At 44.5% G+C, this 21,550-nt stretch overlaps 1 protein-coding gene across 3 annotated transcripts in view; it reads right to left on the reverse strand.

Annotated features, from left to right (window-relative positions):
• robo4 (roundabout, axon guidance receptor, homolog 4 (Drosophila)) overlaps positions 1-21,550 on the reverse strand; it is a 138,475-nt gene that overhangs the window by 69,667 nt on the left and 47,258 nt on the right. For all 3 annotated transcript variants that reach the window (XM_043676848.2, XM_043676846.2, XM_043676849.2), the window contains exons 3-7: positions 6,701-6,858; positions 5,644-5,764; positions 4,957-5,095; positions 3,707-3,834; positions 2,156-2,280 (exon numbers count right to left, since the gene is read on the reverse strand). In XM_043676848.2, coding sequence (XP_043532783.2) covers positions 2,156-2,280; positions 3,707-3,834; positions 4,957-5,095; positions 5,644-5,764; positions 6,701-6,858 — 671 coding nt within the window. The remainder of the gene's footprint in view (positions 1-2,155; positions 2,281-3,706; positions 3,835-4,956; positions 5,096-5,643; positions 5,765-6,700; positions 6,859-21,550) is intronic.

Below are 21,550 nucleotides of genomic sequence, written 5' to 3' on the forward strand. Positions count from 1 at the left end.
GCACGGTGGCTCAGTGGTTAACATTGCTGCCTCATAGTGCTAGGGATCTGGGTTCAATCCCACCCTCAGGCGACGGTGTGGAGTTTGCATGTTCTTGCCAAGTATGCAGGTGCTCCAGCTTCCTCCCACAGTCCAAAGTTGTGCGGGGTAGGTGGATTGGGAGGATGCTATTTGGAGAAGTGGTGTGGACTTGAAAGGCCTGTTTCCACAGTGTAGGGGATTCTATGTTTCTCTCCAACTTTACCAATGTCCTCCTGCTCCACATACAGATTTCCCTAATGGGACCTACCCTCTCCCTAGTTATTCTCTTCACCTCAATATACTTGTAGAATATCTTGGACTCTCCTTAATTTTGCTCATCAGTGATTTTACATGCTCCTGTTTTTCTCTCCTAATCGCACTCCCTGCACTCCTATACTCCACTAGGGCCTCCATTGATTTGCACCCTTTGTATCTGTTGAACCCTTCACTTGCTCATTTCATCCAGCTCTGAATTTTCCTTGACATCCAGTATTCTCTGGGGTTGTTGCTCCTACATTTCACCCTAAAGGGAACGTTTTGAATCCGTAGTCTGCCCAATTCCTGTTAGAACACTTCCCACCTGTCTGCTGTCAATTTTCCCAGCAGTAGCTGTTCCCAGTTTATTTTGGCCAAGGTAGCCAAACATGCAATCCTGAGTATAATGTGAGGCTCCATGCCAGCATTATAATGAATAATGAATATGTTTGATATTAGGTTTGATGTAGATTAAAGCTCCCTTGAGGTATATATAACTTAACTACTCCATAAACTAAATATAAGGTTAAGATCCTGATGGAGTTAATGTCTTCATGATTTGCCTTACAATGAGCAGTGAAGAGTCTCCCTTTCATAGGTTTCCTCAAACACGTGCTATGTCAATATAACTTTTAATGTCATTGAGTCATTCTCATTTACCTAATTTCCTGAGGGAATTGATTGATTACTGATATAACCTTCAACTTTGGGGAACTCCAAATTTTCAGTGATATCCAAATAATAAAGGAAACTCTTCAGGAAATACAGAATTATAGAATTGTTACAGCACAAAAGGAGACCATTCGGCCCATCATGTCTGCACTAACTCTCAGAATGAGCAATTGAGCTACAGCCATTGTCCTGCCTTCTCCACAGAACACTGCACATTCTTCCTTTCCACATAACTATCTAATTCTCAACTGAATACTGTAACATCAAACCATTCTGCACCACACTCTCAGGGAGTGCATTATGGACATGAAAATTAGGAGCAGAAGTAGGCCAATCAGCCCCTTGTGCCTGCTCCACCAATCAATAAGACTATGGCTGATCTGATTATAACCTTGGTCAATGTCATGTAATCCAGGCTTTCCTGTGATTGTCACACTGAGTGGCTTGCTAGGCCATTTCAGAGAGTGGTTAAGAATCAAATACATTGCGTGGGTCTGGAGTCACGTACACTACAGGCCAGACCGGGTAAGGATATCAGTTCCTTCCCTGAAAGTTTTTAGTGATTTTTTTTCCTAATTGACATGGTTTTATGGTCAACATTAGACTCCTAACTCCAAATGATTTATTTCAATTGAATTCAAATTCCACCATCTACCATGTCTGGATTCATGGCACATTACCTGGGTCTTTGAATTAATAGTCTCATCATAATACCATGAGACCTTCGACCCTCCCATCCAAGGATGACTATAATAGTTGTCAACCAAAGTAAAACTTACGTACATTTATATTAAATTCCCCTCATGATAAATGACAATGTTCTATTAGTTTTCCTAATTACTTGCTGTACCTGCATAATAACCTTTTCGCACTTGAATACCCAGATCCCTCTGCATCTCAGAGCTTTTCTCACTGTTTAGATATTATGCTTCTTTTTTATTCTTAAGTGGACAATTCCCACGTATACTCCATTTGCCGCATTTTTGTCCATTCTCTTAACCCAACTGTATCTTTTTGTTGTCTCCTTGTGCTCTTTTCACAAATTACTTTCTATTTATCCTGATGTCATTACCAAATTTGTCTACCATATCTTTATCTCTTCACTACAGACTTAAAGTGCATTAGGTGTGGAATCAGCCGAGGGGCAAACAAGGGCAGAGTAAAAGAGTAACTTCTTGAAAGATAGGCTTAGAAACCAGATCCCTACCTTCCAGTGGAGATAGACATGTGCAGATGATGGAAGAACAGTAACGTTGTCAAGGTAAATCCTAACATCCAACAACTCCCGATGAGTGTCTTTCTCCTTGTCTCTCTGGCCAGAATCAACAGCATCTAAAAGATAATAAAAATCCAAATCATGAACCAGTCGGGGCAATGTGGGATCTACTGCAGGCGGAGTAATACATCTTTCCTTTCTAATGTTGATGGGTATTTTCAATATTGACTGTTTTGATTTAATGTTCCGTTATTGAACAAGGAATGGTCCATTTTAAACAGACAGATAGAGAGTAAGAAAGGACTAATTGATCCATCAAATCCATTTCATGTCTACTCTGTGCACCATGACTCCTCAAAAAAAAACCAACCATGGGTCTTTCTGAGGGACAAAAGATAAAGGAAAAATTAATTCAAGGGAAGGAGAATTCAAAAAAATCCTCTTCAATCCCTGAAAGCAAGCACACAAGTTCAAGAAGACCACAGTTACTGTAATTAACATCTCCCAATTGGGGGAGGTGATGCCCTAGTGGTATAGTTGCTGGGCTGTTAATCCAGAAGCCCACATAATGTCCTGAGGACCCAGATTCGAATACCGCAATGGCAGATGGTGGAATTGAATCGAATTTTTAAAAATCTGGAATCAAGAGTCTAATGATGACCATGAATCCATTGCCAATTATCAGAATTGACATCTGGTTCACTCACTTTCGGGAAGGAAACTGCCATCCTTACCTTGGTCTGGCCTACGTTTAACTCCAGACCCACAGCAATGTGGTTGCCTCTTAACTACCCTCTAGGCAATTTGTGATAGACAATTAATGCTGGCCTGGTCAGTGTCCTCATTTCAAGAGTGAATTAAAGGAATACTGTAGCAAACCTCTGTGTGTTGTTATGCCAAGCACAGTTAGAAACCTATCCAGCTCTCTTTTTAAGATTTATGGAGATTCTGAATTCACAGTATGAACCAGCAACTCATTCCGTTGCCTAATTACATTTTGTGAAACATGAAATCCTATATCTAGTACTCTGCTGACATAACTTATACCTTCCCTTGGTCTTCCCTAAACTATTTAAATCAATAGGCCTATCCGCATGGACTGAATCTCATGGCTTCAGTATTGTAAAGATCTGAATAATTGTCGTTTATGCATTTTTTGATAGGCATATGGATGTACATGGAATAGTGTAGGTGGGATGGGCTTCAGATTAGTATGTTCGGGCGGTGCAACATCGAGGGCCGAAGGGCCTGTACTGCGCTGTAATGTTCTATGTTCTATGTTCTACCAAAAGAATAGCTCTACAAAACTAACATGGCAGCTGAGGATCTTTCAACCCTCTCCCTACTCCCTACTCTTTTATGAGCAATATATGTGACAATCACTCTTATCTCATTATTCAGTTCATTTTTAGGATGTTAAACTTTAAAGCTTCATGTCACTTTTCTACCAGCATCTTTGGCCAGATGTGGTTTCAGATTACTTCCCTCTCAGGCTTTTACCAAACCTCCTTATAAGTCAAGCATTTCAAATGTAAAACCCACCTTGCACAAAGAGGGAGATGGACACAGAGGCTGCACCCACCAGATTTTCTGCTAGGCAGGTGTAGTGGCCTGCATCATTGAGAGTAGTGTAGTGTATCGTTATTGTGTTGTCAGAGTTCACCTCGTACCTGTTGAATGAAAACTATAGTTAGAGCGCAAAGAGGAATATTAATTGCCTTCCATACTCAGCTTCAAGAACCAACTCACTCTCGGGTCAGATGTGAATGGGACCAAGGGACTTTAAAGCACCTCACTGAAATCAGACAGATGTTAGAAGCTAAATGAAGGATGGATGAATATATTAGCAAGTCCAAAATTAAGAGCAACAGTTTTAATTTTAGCTTGGCTATTGAGGATGAGTGCACTGTCAGATAAGACAGCAAACCATCAAACTGGGCAGCATGGACAGGTTGGGCTGAAGGGCCTGTTTCTTTGCTGTAAACTTTTATAACCTTGGTCTCATCATAATATATTCCAAAAATTGTTTGAAAGAAGAGAGTTAGGAGCTGGTAGGTGGGATTAGTTAAGTTTGGGATTGTATTTGGCATGGACTGGTTGGACCAAAGGGTCTGTTTCCATGCTATATGGCTCTGTGACTCTTACAGGGTTCTCCCTGACATCCTGAGTAATTTTTATCCCTTGGAAATTCTGCCTGCTTTGTTTCCTATATTACCACTGTGACTAAACTTCAAACATACTCTATTGGCAATAAAGTATTTGAGAGTGCTGAGGATATGGATGATTCAAATACAACTTGCTTCTTTTGTTTCATTTCCAAATTGTTCTGGAGTAACGATCAAACAAGTGCTTTAGTTCAGGGAGTATGTTCCAGCTGGCGACCTGGCAGGAGGCTGGAAGAACACAGCTAGGCAGCATCAGGAGGTGGAGAAGTCGACATTTCGAGTGTAACCCTTCTTCAGGACTGGGGGTGGATGTAGGGGGAGTTGCAGATAAAGGGGGAAATGGGATCAGGGTGGTGAAGTGGGGATAGGTGAAGACAGATGGAGGGTACGACCTGGTTGGTCAATGGGAGGAATGAGTCCGATTGGTGGCAGGGAGGAGTGGCAGGGAGGGGGAAGAGAAGCGAGTTGGGGAATGAGGAGGAAGGTTATTTGAAATTGGAGAACTCAATGTTGAGTCCTCTGGGCTGTAGGCTGCCCAGGCAGAAGATAAGGTGTTGTTCCTGCAATAGGAGCCATGGCTTGTTGGTGACCTGGGCGCATTGCCCCTTAAAACCAGTCTTTACTCACCTCCCTGTGGGAAGGTCACCATTTTCCTTCAGCCAGTGTACACGTGGCATTGGATCACCACGGACCTCACAGGGAAATGTCACGGTATCCCCAGCTGTTACTGTCACATCACTCGGCCTCAGGACAAAGGTCGGCTTTTCTGGAGTGTAGTAGAAACAGAGTTACGGGATTGCCAGCAAAAGGAAGTGAGTCGTAACCTGCTGCCGGACTTTGCACCTTCACCCACTTCTCAAACTCAGACTGAAAACTAGGAGATAATTCAAATTTTACTTCACAATCTGAGCTACAGCAAGTCTGTGATAGATCCAGGCATTGGATGAGTTAGAAGCTGCCTTGGAATTTTATTCATATACATTTAAAAAGAGTTTGGCCCACTGGCTGAGAGTGTAGCACACAAAAGGCAGTTATGAGGCAGTGCTGATTGGTAAAGGTACAACATTAGATTGAGGCAATGTCGAATTGTTCATATGGATCACATTACATTACTGAAAGTTGAGCAGGAAGTTCTCCTGAATATTACCAGGGCAATATTGCCAAAAACAGAATAACTAGCCATTCGTCTCATGTTCAATGGAGTAATCTTGTATGCTTGTCATCATATATCCTTCTAAAAACACAGATCCTTGTCACTGCCAATTACATTCTCAATATTTTGCACACGTGTATTAATTGTAAATTTGCTCGTACCTAATATGGACATACGTGCAGCCCTGCTCTCCCGCCGTCCCACTTTATTCATCGCTATGCAGATGTACACTCCCGAGTCACTCCAGTGAGTCTGGGAAATGATGAGCTTGCCAACAGTGATCTGCAGTAAAGGCCAAAACCTGGAGCTGAGACAAAGTCCAAGTGGACAAAAGCTTTCCTCATGACATTCCCTTGCTAAACAGGTAGAGCACAAGATTCATTGAAAGAAAACTGAGAGTTACTGTATTACAGTCACAAATTAGTGGATCAGTCAACTTGTCCAGCAGGTTAAGTTGCATTTCCTGGGATTCCCAGGATTTGAGTCACGATCTCATATTTCTTGATTAGACCAGTTGTCTATCCATGCCCTATGTTCAATGTGATAAATATTTCCCACAGCATCAACACATTTTTAAAAATAAGTCAAATGTCAAAGTTTTACCCAGTGTGGAGAAGAGTGGGTGTTTTTACAAGGACCCAAGAAAGACACAAAAAAGCAGTAGATCATTCAGCCCATTTGAGGCTGCTGATCTTTTCATTATGAACATGGCTGATCCTCAACTTTATCCACGCAGGAAATCCCAAGGAACAATAGGCTCCCAAGCTCCCAGGTCATGTAAATGAGACTCCAGACTAAAGATATTCCTTTTGTCTCTCAGTATTTACATATGTCATGCCTAGCATTCATTAATGATCTGTATTCAAAACTCGAATGGATGGATATCCTCGGTTAATTATTGGTGTAGCTATGAGCACATACAAGATTGTGCAGCAAGTGCTGCCCAGTCATGGAATCACGTTGAACAGGAGACATTTTGTTCTGTAAATTGCAAGCATAGGCTGGCTAAGTCTGGTCTGTACTCTGCAGATTATCCTGGTCTAGATAAGTGAGGATGCCACTTATACAGAGTGTGGTGCATTCCATATTAAATGAAACAAACTCCCCAATTGGTTTCCTCAGTGGTTAAGTTTCTGAACCTTACACATCACAATGCCTTTCCATTCACAGCAGGCAACAGACTGGCCAGGCCAGGTATGAAACAAGTGATGGACTCACTCTGTAACGGTCGTCTTTTACATTCAGAGGTGCCCCATTCTTCTTCCATGTTACTGTGGGCTCTGGGTAGCCTCGAGGTGGCAAGCACTGTATTTCTGCCTGTTCACCCAAGGCCACCACTACATCACTTGGCTGCAGTCTAAAGTCATCCCGCAAGGCTGAAATGAAATAAGATCATGAGCATACGCATGCTTAATCCCGAGGCATACCTAGTGAAACTCTTCTGAGGGAAAGGCTATTGAAGATGGCCCTGCACTAACATTGACACCGAGATACCATAGCCCTTCCATTTACAGGCTACAGAACCATACAAATCATTAGAATGGTTTGTTCTGTCACTGCCATAACATGAAAAGACAGATTTTATTTATCGGTCCTTGAGCAGCACAACATACCTCAGAGACATGATGTTAACCAACCCATCCCCACCCCATTCCACCACAGGCTCTCTACTCTCCCTTTGCCCATCTCCCATCCTGCCTCACCTCAAGTTACCCCTTTCCAAGGGTCACTCTCCATCTCAAACCTGTGCTCTCCACCAGTAATGCAATTGCAGGCAATGTCAGTTCGAAGCCAATGTCCAGTCATGCAAATAAGGTCGAAGAGCCTAAAACAGCCCAGGCCTCACTCTGAACTAAATAAACTGTCAGTCCCCACTCTTGCCCTGTATCCTGGATGCTTTCCTCGTTATAATCAGGTCTCTGTGGATAGTGTTTGGGTGACAGCTGTCCTCAGACTTACTACAGGATGAGACACTTGTGTGCCAGACATCCCTGTAGAATTTGGGTTTGAAATCTAGGATGACACTCTGAGGTTGTATTGAGAGACTGGTGCCGTTTCAGAGCACCTGTCCTTCTGTTACTAAGCCGAGTTGCTCCTGACTGTGTTGGTGATTCAGGGTCACATCCTTAAAGGCCACCTGAACATGAAAAGGAAAATCCTCCAAAGACTCCCCCAACATTCTTCAACTGTTCTCTAAGGTGGATGCAAAAGACCTGACTGAACTATTTCAAAAACAAGACACTCCTTGGACGGTGGAACTGCTGATGTCTCATCACTTAGAGAATCACATGGTGGCTTTAGCACCCTGACCACAATCTTTAGTTGAACAGCCAATATGTCCTCTGTCATTGAATGACCAATCGCAGAAAAATCATGTCCAGGGGTCTATTCCCAGCACAACACTTGTTGGACCTTTCATTTGATTCCCACACGGGGATCCCAAAATCATCCAGAAACATTCAGTCCAAATGTTCTAGCAACAATTATTCCAGAAAGTTCCTAAGGACATCACTTTAAAAGGCAGAGTAACTGAGGTGCGACTCTGTCTTACAGGTCTGAACCGAATAAAGAGATTGCTCAATTCCAGGCATCTTTGGTTTGGATCAGGAGTGTGTTGGTGATAACAGCGAGAGCAGCTCTAGCTGCTACTGAACTTAGGGGCAGGACGGCCTGCTATTTTTGCCCATTGTAGGTACAGGAGATCCCTCCACCTCTGAACCTCCCTACCATGTGCCCCCCCCCAACTTCAAACATAACCTCCACTGACACAGAGAAGATGTAAAACCTCATCCTTTGAGCCCTGGATCATCCTGCACAGGGCTGCTCTGAAGACCATGCCTTCATTGGAAATGCATGTGAAGATTCCACACGTACCATTCCATGAAAATGATGTTAAGTATTGCATGCACTCGCTACAGATTTCTGATTCAGCATTTCCAGGCCACATCAAATTATGACAATCAGCAATTAGGAATAAAACTGCGTGTTAAATCTGGACTTTTAAAGAGGCTACTTTTATTAGGGATTTTTATCACTCTCTGGCCCAAAATTAACCCGCTTTCATTTCAGCGTCAGGGTGCAATGAGGGCTATGAGCCAGCAGAGGGATTCTCAGTCCTAATAAACGACGTTAAAAATCACACAACACCAGGTTATAGTCCAACAGGTTTAATTGGAAGCACACTAGCTTTCAGAGTGTCGCTCCTTCATCAGGTGATAGTGGAGTATAACCTGGTGTTGTGTGATTTTTAACTTTGTACACCCCAGTCCAACACCGGCATCTCCAAATCATGACTAATAAACGATGGTCATGTTTAAGGTTTGGGCAGTGAGGGGAATCCTTTACAACAGCAATAGCTTCCCAAACGGAGAATAGCTCTCCACCAGCCTATAATACACAGCAAACAGCTCATTTTCTCATCACCCTGCAACACACTGGACAATAGACCCCAATTTAACTTTACAAACAATAAATAGCTCTGTAATGTGATCTAACGTCCAGTGTTCATACTCAAGAACGGATATGGAGTTTAGTAACAACATGTAAATAACTGCAGTATGGGACTAGACAGCAGTCACTACAATGAGGAGCATACTTCTTCCCCATTGTAGTCAGTCCCCAGCAGTACTCCTTCAAGCAATCAATGCCATTATATGTTCATGGGGGCCGAAGTGATTTGTAAGGTATAAAGTAGATTCATCTCCAAAATAGTCAAATATGTTTCATAAGTAAAATTAAGGAGTTTAATGTCCTTCTCCATGATCAATGTGATGGGACAGCCATTTAATCGACCCTATTGCCTCCACTCCAGTTAAATCGGTGGGAGTGAGATTTTGCGATGGTCTTCCTGCCTCATGGCCTGTTTATTCATTTAATGTTACCACCTTCCTGCCTTTCACGTACCAGGCAGATGCAAGGTTGGTTTGTTTAGTGAAGTGCCCGCTTTCCCATCCATGGACTGAACAGACTTGTCCACCTTTCACGTGGCTAGCAGGAGGCGGACTATGCAAGGGTTCTGATCAGGTAGAAGCTTGAATCTCTGAGCCGCTACACCCTGTCAAATAAGGCAACAACAATATAGGCAAGTTCCATATGTGAAGAACACCTCATTGGAGGCTTACACAGTTTGGGAAAGCGAGATGAAGGGGAATTCATGTTATCAGACACCCTAAGAATAGTGGCATCTTAAAGAGGTAGGCATCTACTCTATTCCCATTGCAGTTTAGCATAGCTGCTTGTCTAAAACAATGCCTTTACAGAGTGGAGCAGGCCTCACAGCAACTGCTTCATTATGGGGCAGGATACCCTACTCTCAGGAAGTGAGGCAAATGAGGGGTTCCTTTAGATTGAATTACCACAAGTCCACAGAGAGGAAGTAATCACTGATGTTAGCACCCCAGCTATCTCTGGAAGGAATAAAGAGCATAAAACCCTTTTCATATCTTCCAATAGAGAGTGATTGTTTTGTCTGGTTGAAGCATGTTCAACATCGGTAAAAATCAACACTAGATTATAGTCCAACAGGTTTATTTGGAAGCACCAGCTTTTGGAGTGCTGCTCCTTCATCAGGTAACTGTTCAACATGGCATCTCTTGTGAATAACAGTCTCCACATGCATTGCTTTCCTGATGAACACAGGTAAATTCCAGCTGGTATATGCTAGTATGAAAGTGCCCGAGGGTGTAGAGTGCCTGGCATTCTCCTGTTCCAAGTTGGTAAACATAGAAGAATGCTCCTGGAGCAACCTCAGGTAATTTGAATTGTTGCAGAAAAAATCCAGTACATTAATCGCCACAAAGACACTTTAAAACCAAATCAAACAATCAATTAAAACACTGAGTAATAGCGTTAATTTGTAATATTGGACTGTTTAAATCTAAGAGCACAGCAGTTAACAAATCTGAAAACCTAGCTTATATTTGAAAGTGCAATGATAGGAATAAACAAGATAGTATGGGAATTTGAGGATATTACATTAGTGCATCATATTAACTTTATTTGCATGCATCCACCAACAAACTGATGAATGTGTCACCTACACATCAGTGGAGTACAAACTCAGACTTGGCCCAAAATAGGCTGTGATTGTACCTAAAATTTTCAAAGTGTTCAAATGTACGTTATAACTTATACCTTTCATAAGTCTGCATCACTATATTTTGAGACTATCAGTGTGGCTCACCGGTTGTGAGGTGTTTCTGGAAGCAAGTAAAGTCAGCGGACAGAAAAAGGCAGAGGAGTGAGTAGATAGGTAGTATGACAGATAAATAGAGGCCACTTGTTAAATAACGAGAAACCAGAGGGGCAGACTTATCTGTACTGATTTGAACACTAACAAGAGTGTGTTCTGCTGTTTTAGCTCCCTATTCACTGTATCCACAAAATCCAATTCACCTCGATGAGTGACAGTAACTCACCAAGGCTCCTCCAACAGCTCCTCCTTCCAAACCCGTGACCCCGACCAGCTGAAAGTCTGAGAGCAGCAGATACATGGGAGTGCCATCACTTGCAGGTTCCTCTCCAAGCCGTACCTTGGAACCAAATCGGCATTCCTTCACTATAACTGGGTTAAAATTTGAGATTCCCTCGCCAAAGGACAAGGACTGCACTGGTTTAGTATGACAGCCCTCGACCACCACCACCATATTCAGGGCAATTAGGGATAAGCAATAAATGCTGGCCTCGCCAGGGATGCCCACATCTTGTGAATAAATGTGACAACGAACAAATGTTCCTAAGGATGCACTTGTTCAGGAAGAATCATCATTATATGATAATGCAAGAATACAATATAAAAAAACGGCAAGGATTCCTGTGTATCTGCTTGAACTATCTATGTTCATTACCTCTGTGGCTTCACTGAAATTTTCCTCCATGTATAATTGTTTTAAAATGATTTGAATGGTTCCCTGGTGCAATATTACATAGCATTTAAAGCACAGAAGCTGTTCATTCAGTTGATATTTAAACTCCACATGATCCACCTCCCACTCTATTTACTTCATTGCACCCTACTGGCAAAACCTTCTGTTCCTTCCCTCCTCATACACTCAGCAAGCCTCCCCTTAACTAATCGACACTATTTACATCAACAACTCTGTGGTGGCAAGCACCACATACTTTTGGGGGAAAAGTTTCTCCTGATTGAATTTATCAGTGATTCGCTTATATTATTGCCCTTGCATCAGAAGTGAAAATATCTTTCTATGTCTACCTTATTGCACCTTTACAGAATAAAAGGAACCCAGATCTGTGCAGTCCTTTGATAGTTTAAGATTAATGGAAGTTTTGTGATAAACTTCCTTTTTGATGTAGGTGAAAATCTTCAAAGGCAGCTTGGTAGAAATGAAACTCAGGATTTGCAGTCCACCACTTTCTTGGATGAGGCCTGTGCTGTTAAAACCATTACTATGACTTCCCACCCTCTCAGTGGGACAACTCAGCTCCTGTTTTTAATTAAAATCCTCACTGATGATTATACCTTCTAGGCCTTCTGCCATGCGCTCTCAAATGTCACCACGGTATGATTTGCCGCCTCAGTTAACAGACAGGGTCTCTCTCAGTCCCACAATTCTTTTGGACAATCTGGCTGACACAGTAAATGACTAACAAGACCTCTGGGAAGCTGTAATGTTAATGAGGGCCTTGTAGCTTCTTCAAAGCTGCAATCACTAACATATTGTTCATTTGAAGGCCTGCTCATGCATACCGGATGCTATTTAATTGCAACACAAATTAAGTGTAAATTATTTTTCTTAATGAGCACAGTTGGCAGTAACACTCTGTCACCTTGCACCTCAGGGAAAAGAAAATGCAAGAACCAAGTGTTCTGTAGAGGGTGAAAAGACAATACTGTTTGGGCAGTAAATTCTCAGTAGTAAGAACACTTGTATAGCAGTTAAATTAGGGGCTTGGAACAAGCATCTATAAATATCAGTAACACAAGTCTTTGCATCTCTCTCTGGACTCTACTGGTCTTTGTAAATATAGCTTTCTTAAATTATTAAAGGCTGTTTCAATATCAGACATTAAAATGTTAAGTTCATGATTTGAAATGCGAACTTTGGAGGTGGGTTCAGTGGATTCATAGCTTTCCAGGACCACCGGGGATTATCAACTTTATGTCTTTCTCTCTTTCACCTAAACACCAGCAACAGAATTCCCACTGTCTGGAAGACAGAAGATCTAAACCCCAAATTCCTGCCATTTTGTTATTGTTGCTGGACTTATTGTTGCTGGGTGGCACGGTGGCACAGTGGTTAGCACTGCTGCCTCACAGCGCTAGAGACCCGGGTTCAATTCCCGCCTCAGGCGACTGACTGTGTGGAATTTGCACGTTCTCCCCGTGTCTGCGTGGGTTTCCTCCGGGTGCTCCGGTTTCCTCCCACAGTCCAAAGATGTGCAGGTCAGGTGAATTGGCCATGCTAAATTGCCCGTAGTGTTAGGTTGGGGTATGGGTGGGTTGCGCTTCGGTGGGGCGGTGTGGACTTGTTGGGCCGAAGGGCCTGTTTCCACACTGTAAGTAATCTAATCTTAAAGCATTTCCAACTTTTCAGTTTATACAGCAGCAATGAGAAAGGAACTCTTGTGGTGCTAAAAGCTGGTGACTATTTATACATTTGTGTTAAGCAGTAGTATCTCTGTAAAAGTTAATGATCGGTATCTTTTTTGATTGTATCCATTGAAACGAAGGAAACCAAAAGCGACACAATGAGACATTTTCACTATACTTGGATCGACTCTAAAGGAAGATTTTTTATAAATATTAACCAACAGGAAAAATATTTTTCATTAGTATGAGATCAAGTTGAACAGATGAGGTAAATATTAAAGTATATTGGCTGAATTTCCCCTCTACCAACCCAACCCCCACAGCATCCAAAACTAAGAAAACAACCAGGCAAAGCCTGCAGAGAAATGATTAAACTCTTCCTTTTGTAATGGTGTAACTTGTGCCAATCATTGACAGACACAATCAACCCTCGATTCCTTGCATGGGTGTCAAGCTTTAATGTGGAACCAACTGTGAGATTTTACAACGTGACCCTTATGTCTGATGGATTCATTTGGCCACAATTGCAGTTATAGAATCATAGCCATAGAGATGTACAGCACAAAACAGACCCTTCGGTCCAACTCGCCATGCTGACCAGTTATCCTAACCTAATCTAGTCCCATTTGCCAGCAGTTGAAACTTTATTGCTGGAACAGCACAGCAGGTCAGGCAGCATCCAGGGAACAGGAGATTCGACGTTTCGGGCACAGGCCCTTCTTCAGGAATGAGCAGAGAGTGTTCAGCAGGAGAAGATAAAAGGTAGGGAGGAGGGACTTGGAGGAGGGGAGTTGGAAATGTGATAGGTGGAAAGAGGCCAAGGTGAGGGTGATAGGTCGGAGTAGGATGGAGGCGGAGAGGTCAAGAAGAAGACTGCAGGTCAGGAAGGCGGTGCCGGGCTGGAGGGATCCGGCTGAGACAAGGTGGGGGGAGGGGGGATGAAGAAACTGGTGAAGTCCAAGTTCATCCCCTGCGGTTGGAGGGTTCCCAGTCGGAAGATAAGACGCTCCTCCTCCGACCGTCGGGTTGTTGTGGTTTGGCGGTGGATGAGTCCAATGACCTGCATATCCTCGGTGGAGTGGGAGGGGGAGTTGAAATGCTGTGCCACAGGTTGGTTGGGTTGGTTCGTCCGGGTGGCCCAGAGGTGCTCTCTGAATCGCTCCGCAAGTAGGCGGCCTGTCTCCCCAATATAGAAGAGGCCACACCGGCTGCAGCGGATGCAGTAGATGATGTGGGTGGAGGTGCAGGTGAATCTGTGGCGGATATGGAAGTTTCCCTTGGGGCCTTGGAGAGAAGTGAGGGGGGAGGTGTGGGCGCAAGTGTTGCACCTCCTGCGGTTGCAAGGGAAGGTGCCGGGAGTGGAGGTTGGGTCGGTGGGGGGTGTGGATCTGACAAGGGAGTCACGGAGGGAGTGGTCTCTACGGAAAGCTGCTTCTCTCCAAGGCCCCAAGGGAAACTTCCATATCCGCCACAGATTCACCTGCACCTCCACCCACATCATCTACTGCATCCGCTGCAGCCGGTGTGGCCTCCTCTATATTGGGGAGACAGGCCGCCTACTTGCGGAGCGATTCAGAGAGCACCTCTGGGCCACCCGGACGAACCAACCCAACCAACCTGTGGCACAGCATTTCAACTCCCCCTCCCACTCCACCGAGGATATGCAGGTCATTGGACTCATCCACCGCCAAACCACAACAACCCGACGGTCGGAGGAGGAGCGTCTTATCTTCCGACTGGGAACCCTCCAACCGCAGGGGATGAACTTGGACTTCACCAGTTTCTTCATCCCCCCTCCCCCCACCTTGTCTCAGCCGGATCCCTCCAGCCCGGCACCGCCTTCCTGACCTGCAGTCTTCTTCTTGACCTCTCCGCCTCCATCCTACTCCGACCTATCACCCTCACCTTGACCTCTTTCCACCTATCACATTTCCAACTCCCCTCCTCCAAGTCCCTCCTCCCTACCTTTTATCTTCTCCTGCTGAACACTCTCTGCTCATTCCTGAAGAAGGGCCTGTGCCCGAAACGTCGAATCTCCTGTTCCCTGGATGCTGCCTGACCTGCTGTGCTGTTGCAGCAATAAAGTTTCAACTTTGATCTCCAGCATCTGCAGACCTCACTTTCCCATTTGCCAGCACTTGACCATATCCATCTAAACCCTTTCTAGTCATGTACCCATCCAGATGCCTTTTAAATGTTGTAATTGCACCAGCCTCCACCACTTCATCTGGCAGCTCATTCCAAGCACGCACCACCCTCTGTGTGAAAAAGTTGTCCGTTACGTCCCTTTTAAATTCTTCCCTCTGGCTCAGTGGTTAGCACTGCTGCCTCACAGCACCAGGGTCCCAGGTTTGATTCCAGCCTCAGGCGACTGTCTGTGTGGAGTTTGCACATTCTCCCCGTGTCTGCATGGATTTCCTCCGGGTGCTCTGGTTCCTCCCACAGCCCAAAGATGTACAGATTAGGTGAATTGCTCATGCTAAATTGCCCATAGTGCTACGTGCATGAGGGAGATGGGTCTGGTGGGTTACTCTTCGGAGGGTTGGGGTGGACTGGTTGGGCCGAAGGGCCTGTTTCTGCACTGTAGGGAATCTCATTTAATCTCTCACCCTAAACCTACACCCTCTAATTTTGGAGTCCCCTACCCCAGGCAAAAGACCTTGTCTATTTATCCTATCCATGCCCTTCATGATTTTATAAACTTCTGTAAGGTCACCCCTCAGCCTCCGACGTTCCAGGAAAAACAGCCCCAACCTATTCAGCCTCTCCCTATAGCTCAAATCCTCCAACCCTGACAAATTCCTCATAAATCTTTTTGGAACCCTTTCAAGTTTCTCAACATATGGGGTGGCATGGTGGCTCAGTGGTTAGCACTGCTGCCTCACAGCGCCAGGAATCCAGGTTCAGGTGACTGTCTGTGTTGAATTTGCACATTCTCCCCATGCCTGCGTGGGTTTATGCTGGGTGACCTGGTTTCCTCCCACAGTCCAAAGATGTCCAGGTTAGGTGAAGCGGCCATGCTAATTTGCTCATGGTGTTCAGGGATGTGTAGGTTAGCTGCATTAGTCATGGGAAATGTTGAGTAATAAGGTAGGAGAATGGGTCTGGGTGGGATAATCTTCAGAGGGTCGGTGTGGATTTGTTGGGCCAAATGGCCTGTTTCCACAGTGTAGGGATTCTATAATCCTTCCGGTAGGAGGGAGACCAGAATTGCACACAATATTCCAAGTCAAATGCATTAGTTTAGCTTCAATGTTGCTCTTGGACTTTTCAACTTTAGTATTTGCAGAGAGTTTGGGAGCTGCAAGAATAATGGCTGAATGATTAGTTTAAAGAGTTGCATGAAGGTACAGGAATGAGTTCTTGTTGGGGTTCTGCTCCCACTACCACTCTACCCACAACAACCAATGGAGATTTACCCACGTGATCACTCAGTTTACCTTCTGTATCAATAGGGCAAGAAATGGGATATTAGACCTGAGCATACCTCCTGGGATTGGCACAATAATTCCAAAACACACTGCTTCACAACACACCATGATAGTGCTAGTTATGTGAACAGCCTGGCTAATGAGATTTGGAAAGGAAACTCTGTCAGAATGCTTTCCATTTTGTTCCTGACAATCCTTCAGGCCAATGGGCCATTAGATAAGGTGATCTGGTCAGGCTATTAGTACAAAGTTTATCAATGAAGCACATTACTGAATCTCTGAGCCAGTTGCAATCTTGAAGTACTCCTGTGTATGTTTGCAGTCCCTGAGCTTCAAATGTGGCCAGCCTGTATCTAAGCTTTCAGGACAGTCGTACATGTCCAGGGAGAGTCCGTGAGATCATAAGACATAGAAGCAGAAAGTAGGCCGTTCAGTCTAGGAGCAAACTATTGCAGATGCAGGAATCTGTACTCAAAACAAGAAATGGTGGAGATCACAGCAAGTCAGGCAACATCCATGGAGAGAGAGCAAGCTAACATTTCAAGTCGAAATAACTCTTCACCAGAGCCATTCAGCCTATCCAGTCTGCTCCACCAATAGCGGACAAGCTGCAATTCTAGTGACATTGATTACTCAGTAACTTATTTTAAACTTTCTTCAGCTTGACCTGGGTTTCTGTTTGGAAAGGAACCCAGAACTCACAAGTATGTTTCAGAATGATTTCACCCCTTGTCCTAGCTGAAAGACTAGGCAAGCAAGCAATCCTCTCAAGGGATTTGTTACATCTTCTTTATGTGATTATTAGTTCCGAATGGCAAATAATTCTCAAAACAATTGCAGTCAGTCTTCTGATGCCAACTGTGAAAGTGGAAACTGTATTAAAGATTAGCACCGACTATCAGAACTGTTGAGCTAGCTCTGCAAACAACAAAAAGTGCATTTTCTTTAGCTTGGCTAGATTCAAGACAGATATTGTGGCCCTTATAGTCATATATACAAGACCTGTGTCCTGCTGAAAGCCCCCTCCTTAATCATGCCATTGAACAGAGGAGTATGACATGGAGTCATAGAGATATACAGCACGGAAACAGACACTTCGGTCCAACTGTTCCATGCTGACTAGATATCCCAACCCAATCTCGTCCCACCTGCCAGCATCTGGCCCATATCCCTCCAAACCCTTCCTATTCATAAACCCAACCAGATGCCTTTTAAATGTTGTAATTGTACCAGCCTCCACCACTTCCTCTGGCAGCCCATTCCACACACGTACCACCCTCTGCGTGAAAAAGTTTCCCCTTAGGTCTCTTTTGAATCTTTCCCCTCTCACCCAAAACATATGCCGTCTAGTTCTGGACTCCCCCACCCCAGGGAAAAGACCTTGTCTATTTATCCTATCCATGCCCCTCATGATTTTATAAACCTCTTCTAAGGCATCCCTCAGCCTCCGAAGCTCCTGGGATGTAGGAACAACACAGTAATTCCAAATCTCAGAACTACATTTCCATTACCACAAGGAGAACAAAATTAGTGCTTCTCCCACTGTGCAAGGCATTCTTAAAAAAGCTATCTTGGTTATATTTTTCCAATTTTCTACCTTCCGTTGTTAAGAAATGTAACTCACAACATGGTGGCTCAGTGGTTAGCACTGCTGACTCACAGCACCAAGGACCCAGGTTCAATTCCAAACTTGGGTGACTGTCTGAGTGGAGTTTGCATATTCTACCTGTGTCTGCATGGGTTTCCACCCACAGTATGGGTCTGTTTCTATGCTGTACATCTCTACGACTCTATGTGCAGGTTTGGTGGATTGGTCATGCTAAATTGCCCCATAGTGTGCAGGGGTTTGCAGGCTAAGTGGATTAGCCTTAAGAAAATGAAGAATTATAAGGTAGCAGGGTGAGTCTGGGTGGAATGTCCTAATTCCACACCATAGGGGTTCTATGATTCTGTGAACTCATGTGATGTGCATAGTATCTGCATTTTGTTAGCTAAACATAAATAGCCCTCACCACTCCCTAATTCCCTCGATCAGAGTAAGGACATTTGTAGAAAATACATTCCAGAGTCTCTCTTTTTCTGAGTTTTTTTGGATAGGAAAAGTCCAGAACTTCAAAAAGTAAAAACAGTCTGTTATCGAAACATCAATGCAAGTGTTTATGTGGATGGTAATCCATCCACTTGACTGAATGAAACCATGATTGAAGAAATCAGGATAAATCAAGCTATTCCCTCCTCCGCCAAAAAAATCCCTTTTTTTTAGCAGTATGAATACAGGGGAAAAACCCACAGATTTAAATTATACAGCTGGCCTAGGGACAGTCAAGTTAATTCTAGAATATTCCACTGAGGGTGCCAAGTACAAAGGATTATGGGACCAAATCAGTCAGCATAACCTCCATGCACCATCAGTTATTTAACAGAGATTTACGAGCACTACCTGGACACTTATGTAAAGGACAAGGGCTTGCTTTATAGGGAGATCCTAAACAATAAAACATGAAAAAGATTAGAATCAAATCCGGCAGGAAAGAAAGAAACTTTTGATGTGATTAATCAAGGGCTTAACATATGGAGAACAAACAGTGGACCCATGTAAAAACTAAAGCTGATCAAAAGATTTATTAACTGCTTCAAGCTGCTGCCGATCAGATTTCCTGACAGCTTGTATTGTAGTTTTGTGAATTTTAATCAAATGGTGTCTTGTGCTTTGATTTTCTTTCACTAAATGAGAAGGCTGGGCAGATTTGTGCTGCTGGTGTAATTGTAGTTGGGTAACTGGACCACCTGCGTTCACTCAACACTGACCAGATACTATCCATTGAATGTACAGCACAGAACAGGTCACTCAGTCCCAGGCTGTGTTTAGGCTCCACATAAACCTACACCCAGATATTCTGTGGTCAGCCAATAGGCATTACCTCAACCAAACAGGATTAACAATTTTGAATTGCATGAGACAATAAGAGGCTCCATGCCAGCCCTCCACATCTTGTAAAGTTATTTTTCTAATTGAGTAAAATTCATTGGAAAGGGTAGAGAAATAACAATAGGACTTGAGTGATACATTCATAGAAACATGGAATCCCTACATTATGGAAGCAGGCCATTCAACCCATCAAAACCACATTGATCCGCTGAACAGCATCCCACCCAGACTCCCCACCAACCCCCACCACCTCCCCAACCCCAAACAACTAAACTACAGATCCTTGGGGAATTTAGCATAGCCAAACTATCTAAGGTGCACATCTTTTTTTTCTGTCTTTGGGAAATGTCTGCAAAGTGGTGGGGGGGGGGGGGAGGTGTTTGGGGTGGGGGGAATCTGAGAGAAATCCAGGTGCTTCCCTCCCAAATCAGTTCCTGCTGCAAGTCATGCGAGATCACACGACTTTAAATGTGGTGTGGAATGTACATTGTATAAAGTTACATAATTGTGTGAGACAAGCTGAATAAATCACAGGCTGTTTTTCTGTTTGTAGTTATTCATAAGAATAAATGTACATTGAGCTTCTGGCATCTCCTGAGTCCATGCAGGAACCTGATAGAATTTACAGCACAGAATCACACCATGTGTCCCAATTGGTCTAAGCCAGTGTTTACATTCCACATGAACCTCCTCACCTTTCCTCCATCTAATCTTATCTTCACCATGGACATCCACTCCCTGTACACCTCCATCCCCCATCAGGAAGGACTAAAGCCCTCCGCTTCTTCCTTTCCCGCCGTACCAACCAGTACCCTTCCAATGACACTCTCCTTCGACTGACTGAACTGGTCCTCACTCTGAACAACTTCTCTTTCCAATCCTCCCACTTCCTCCAAACCAAAGGAGTAGCCATGGGCACCCGCATGGGCCCCAGCTATGCCTGCCTCTTCATAGGATATGTGGAACAGTCCATCTTCCGCAGCTACACTGGCACCAACACCATCTTTTCCTCCACTACATCGATGACTGTATTGGCGCTGCCTCGTGCTCCCATGAGGAGGTTGAACAGTTCATCCATTTTACCAACACCTTCCACCCCGACCTCAAATTTACCTGGACCGTCTCAGACTCCTCCCTCCCCTTCCTAGACCTCTCCATTTCTATCTCGGACGACCGAATCAACATGGACATTTACTACAAACCGACCGACTCCCAGAGCTACCTAGACTACACATCCTCCCACCCTGCCCCCTGTAAAAATGCCTTCCCATATTCCCAATTCCTTCGTCTCCGCCGCATCTGCTCCCAGGAGGACCAGTTCCAATACCGAACAACCCAGATGGCCTCCTTCTTCAAACACCGCAATTTCCCCCCAGACGTGATTGATGATGCTCTCCACATCATCTCCTCCACTTCCCGCTCCTCCACCCTTGAGCCCCACCCCTCCAATCGCCACCAGGACAGAACCCCACTGGTCCTCACCTACCACCCCACCCACCTCCATATACAGCGTATCATCCGTCATCATTTCTGCCACCTCCAAACGGACCCCACCACCAGGGATATATTTCCCTCCCCTCCCCTATCAGTGTTCCGAAAAGACCACTCCATCAGTGACTCCCTTGTCAGGTTCACACCCCCCACCAACCCAACCTCCACTCCCAGCACCTTCCCCTGTAACCGCAAGAAATGCAAAACTTGTGCCCACACCTCCCCCCCTTACTTCCCTCCAAGGCCCCAAGGGATCCTTCCATATCCGCCACAAATTCACCTGCACCTCCACACACATCATTTACTGCATCCGCTGCACCTGATGTGGCCTCCTCTATATTGGGGAGACAGACCGCCTACTTGCGGAATGTTTCAGAGAACCCCTCTGGGACACCCGGACCAACCAACCCAACCAGCCCGTGGCTCAACACTTCAACTCCCCCTCCCACTCCACCAAGGACATGCAGGTCCTTGATCTCCTCCATCGCCAGACCATAGTAACACGACGGCTGGAGAAAGAGCGCCTCATCTTCCGCCTAGGAACCCTCCAACCACAAGGGATGAACTCAGATTTCTCCAGTTTCCTCATTTCCCCTCCCCCCACCTTGTCTCAGTCCCAACCCTCGAACTCAGCACCACCTTCCTAACCTGCAATCTTCTTCCTG

This window comes from Chiloscyllium plagiosum, unplaced genomic scaffold (assembly GCF_037043375.1).
Source record: "Chiloscyllium plagiosum isolate Xiang-an unplaced genomic scaffold, Cpla_swu_hap1 HiC_scaffold_29, whole genome shotgun sequence".
NCBI lineage: Eukaryota > Metazoa > Chordata > Chondrichthyes > Orectolobiformes > Hemiscylliidae > Chiloscyllium > Chiloscyllium plagiosum.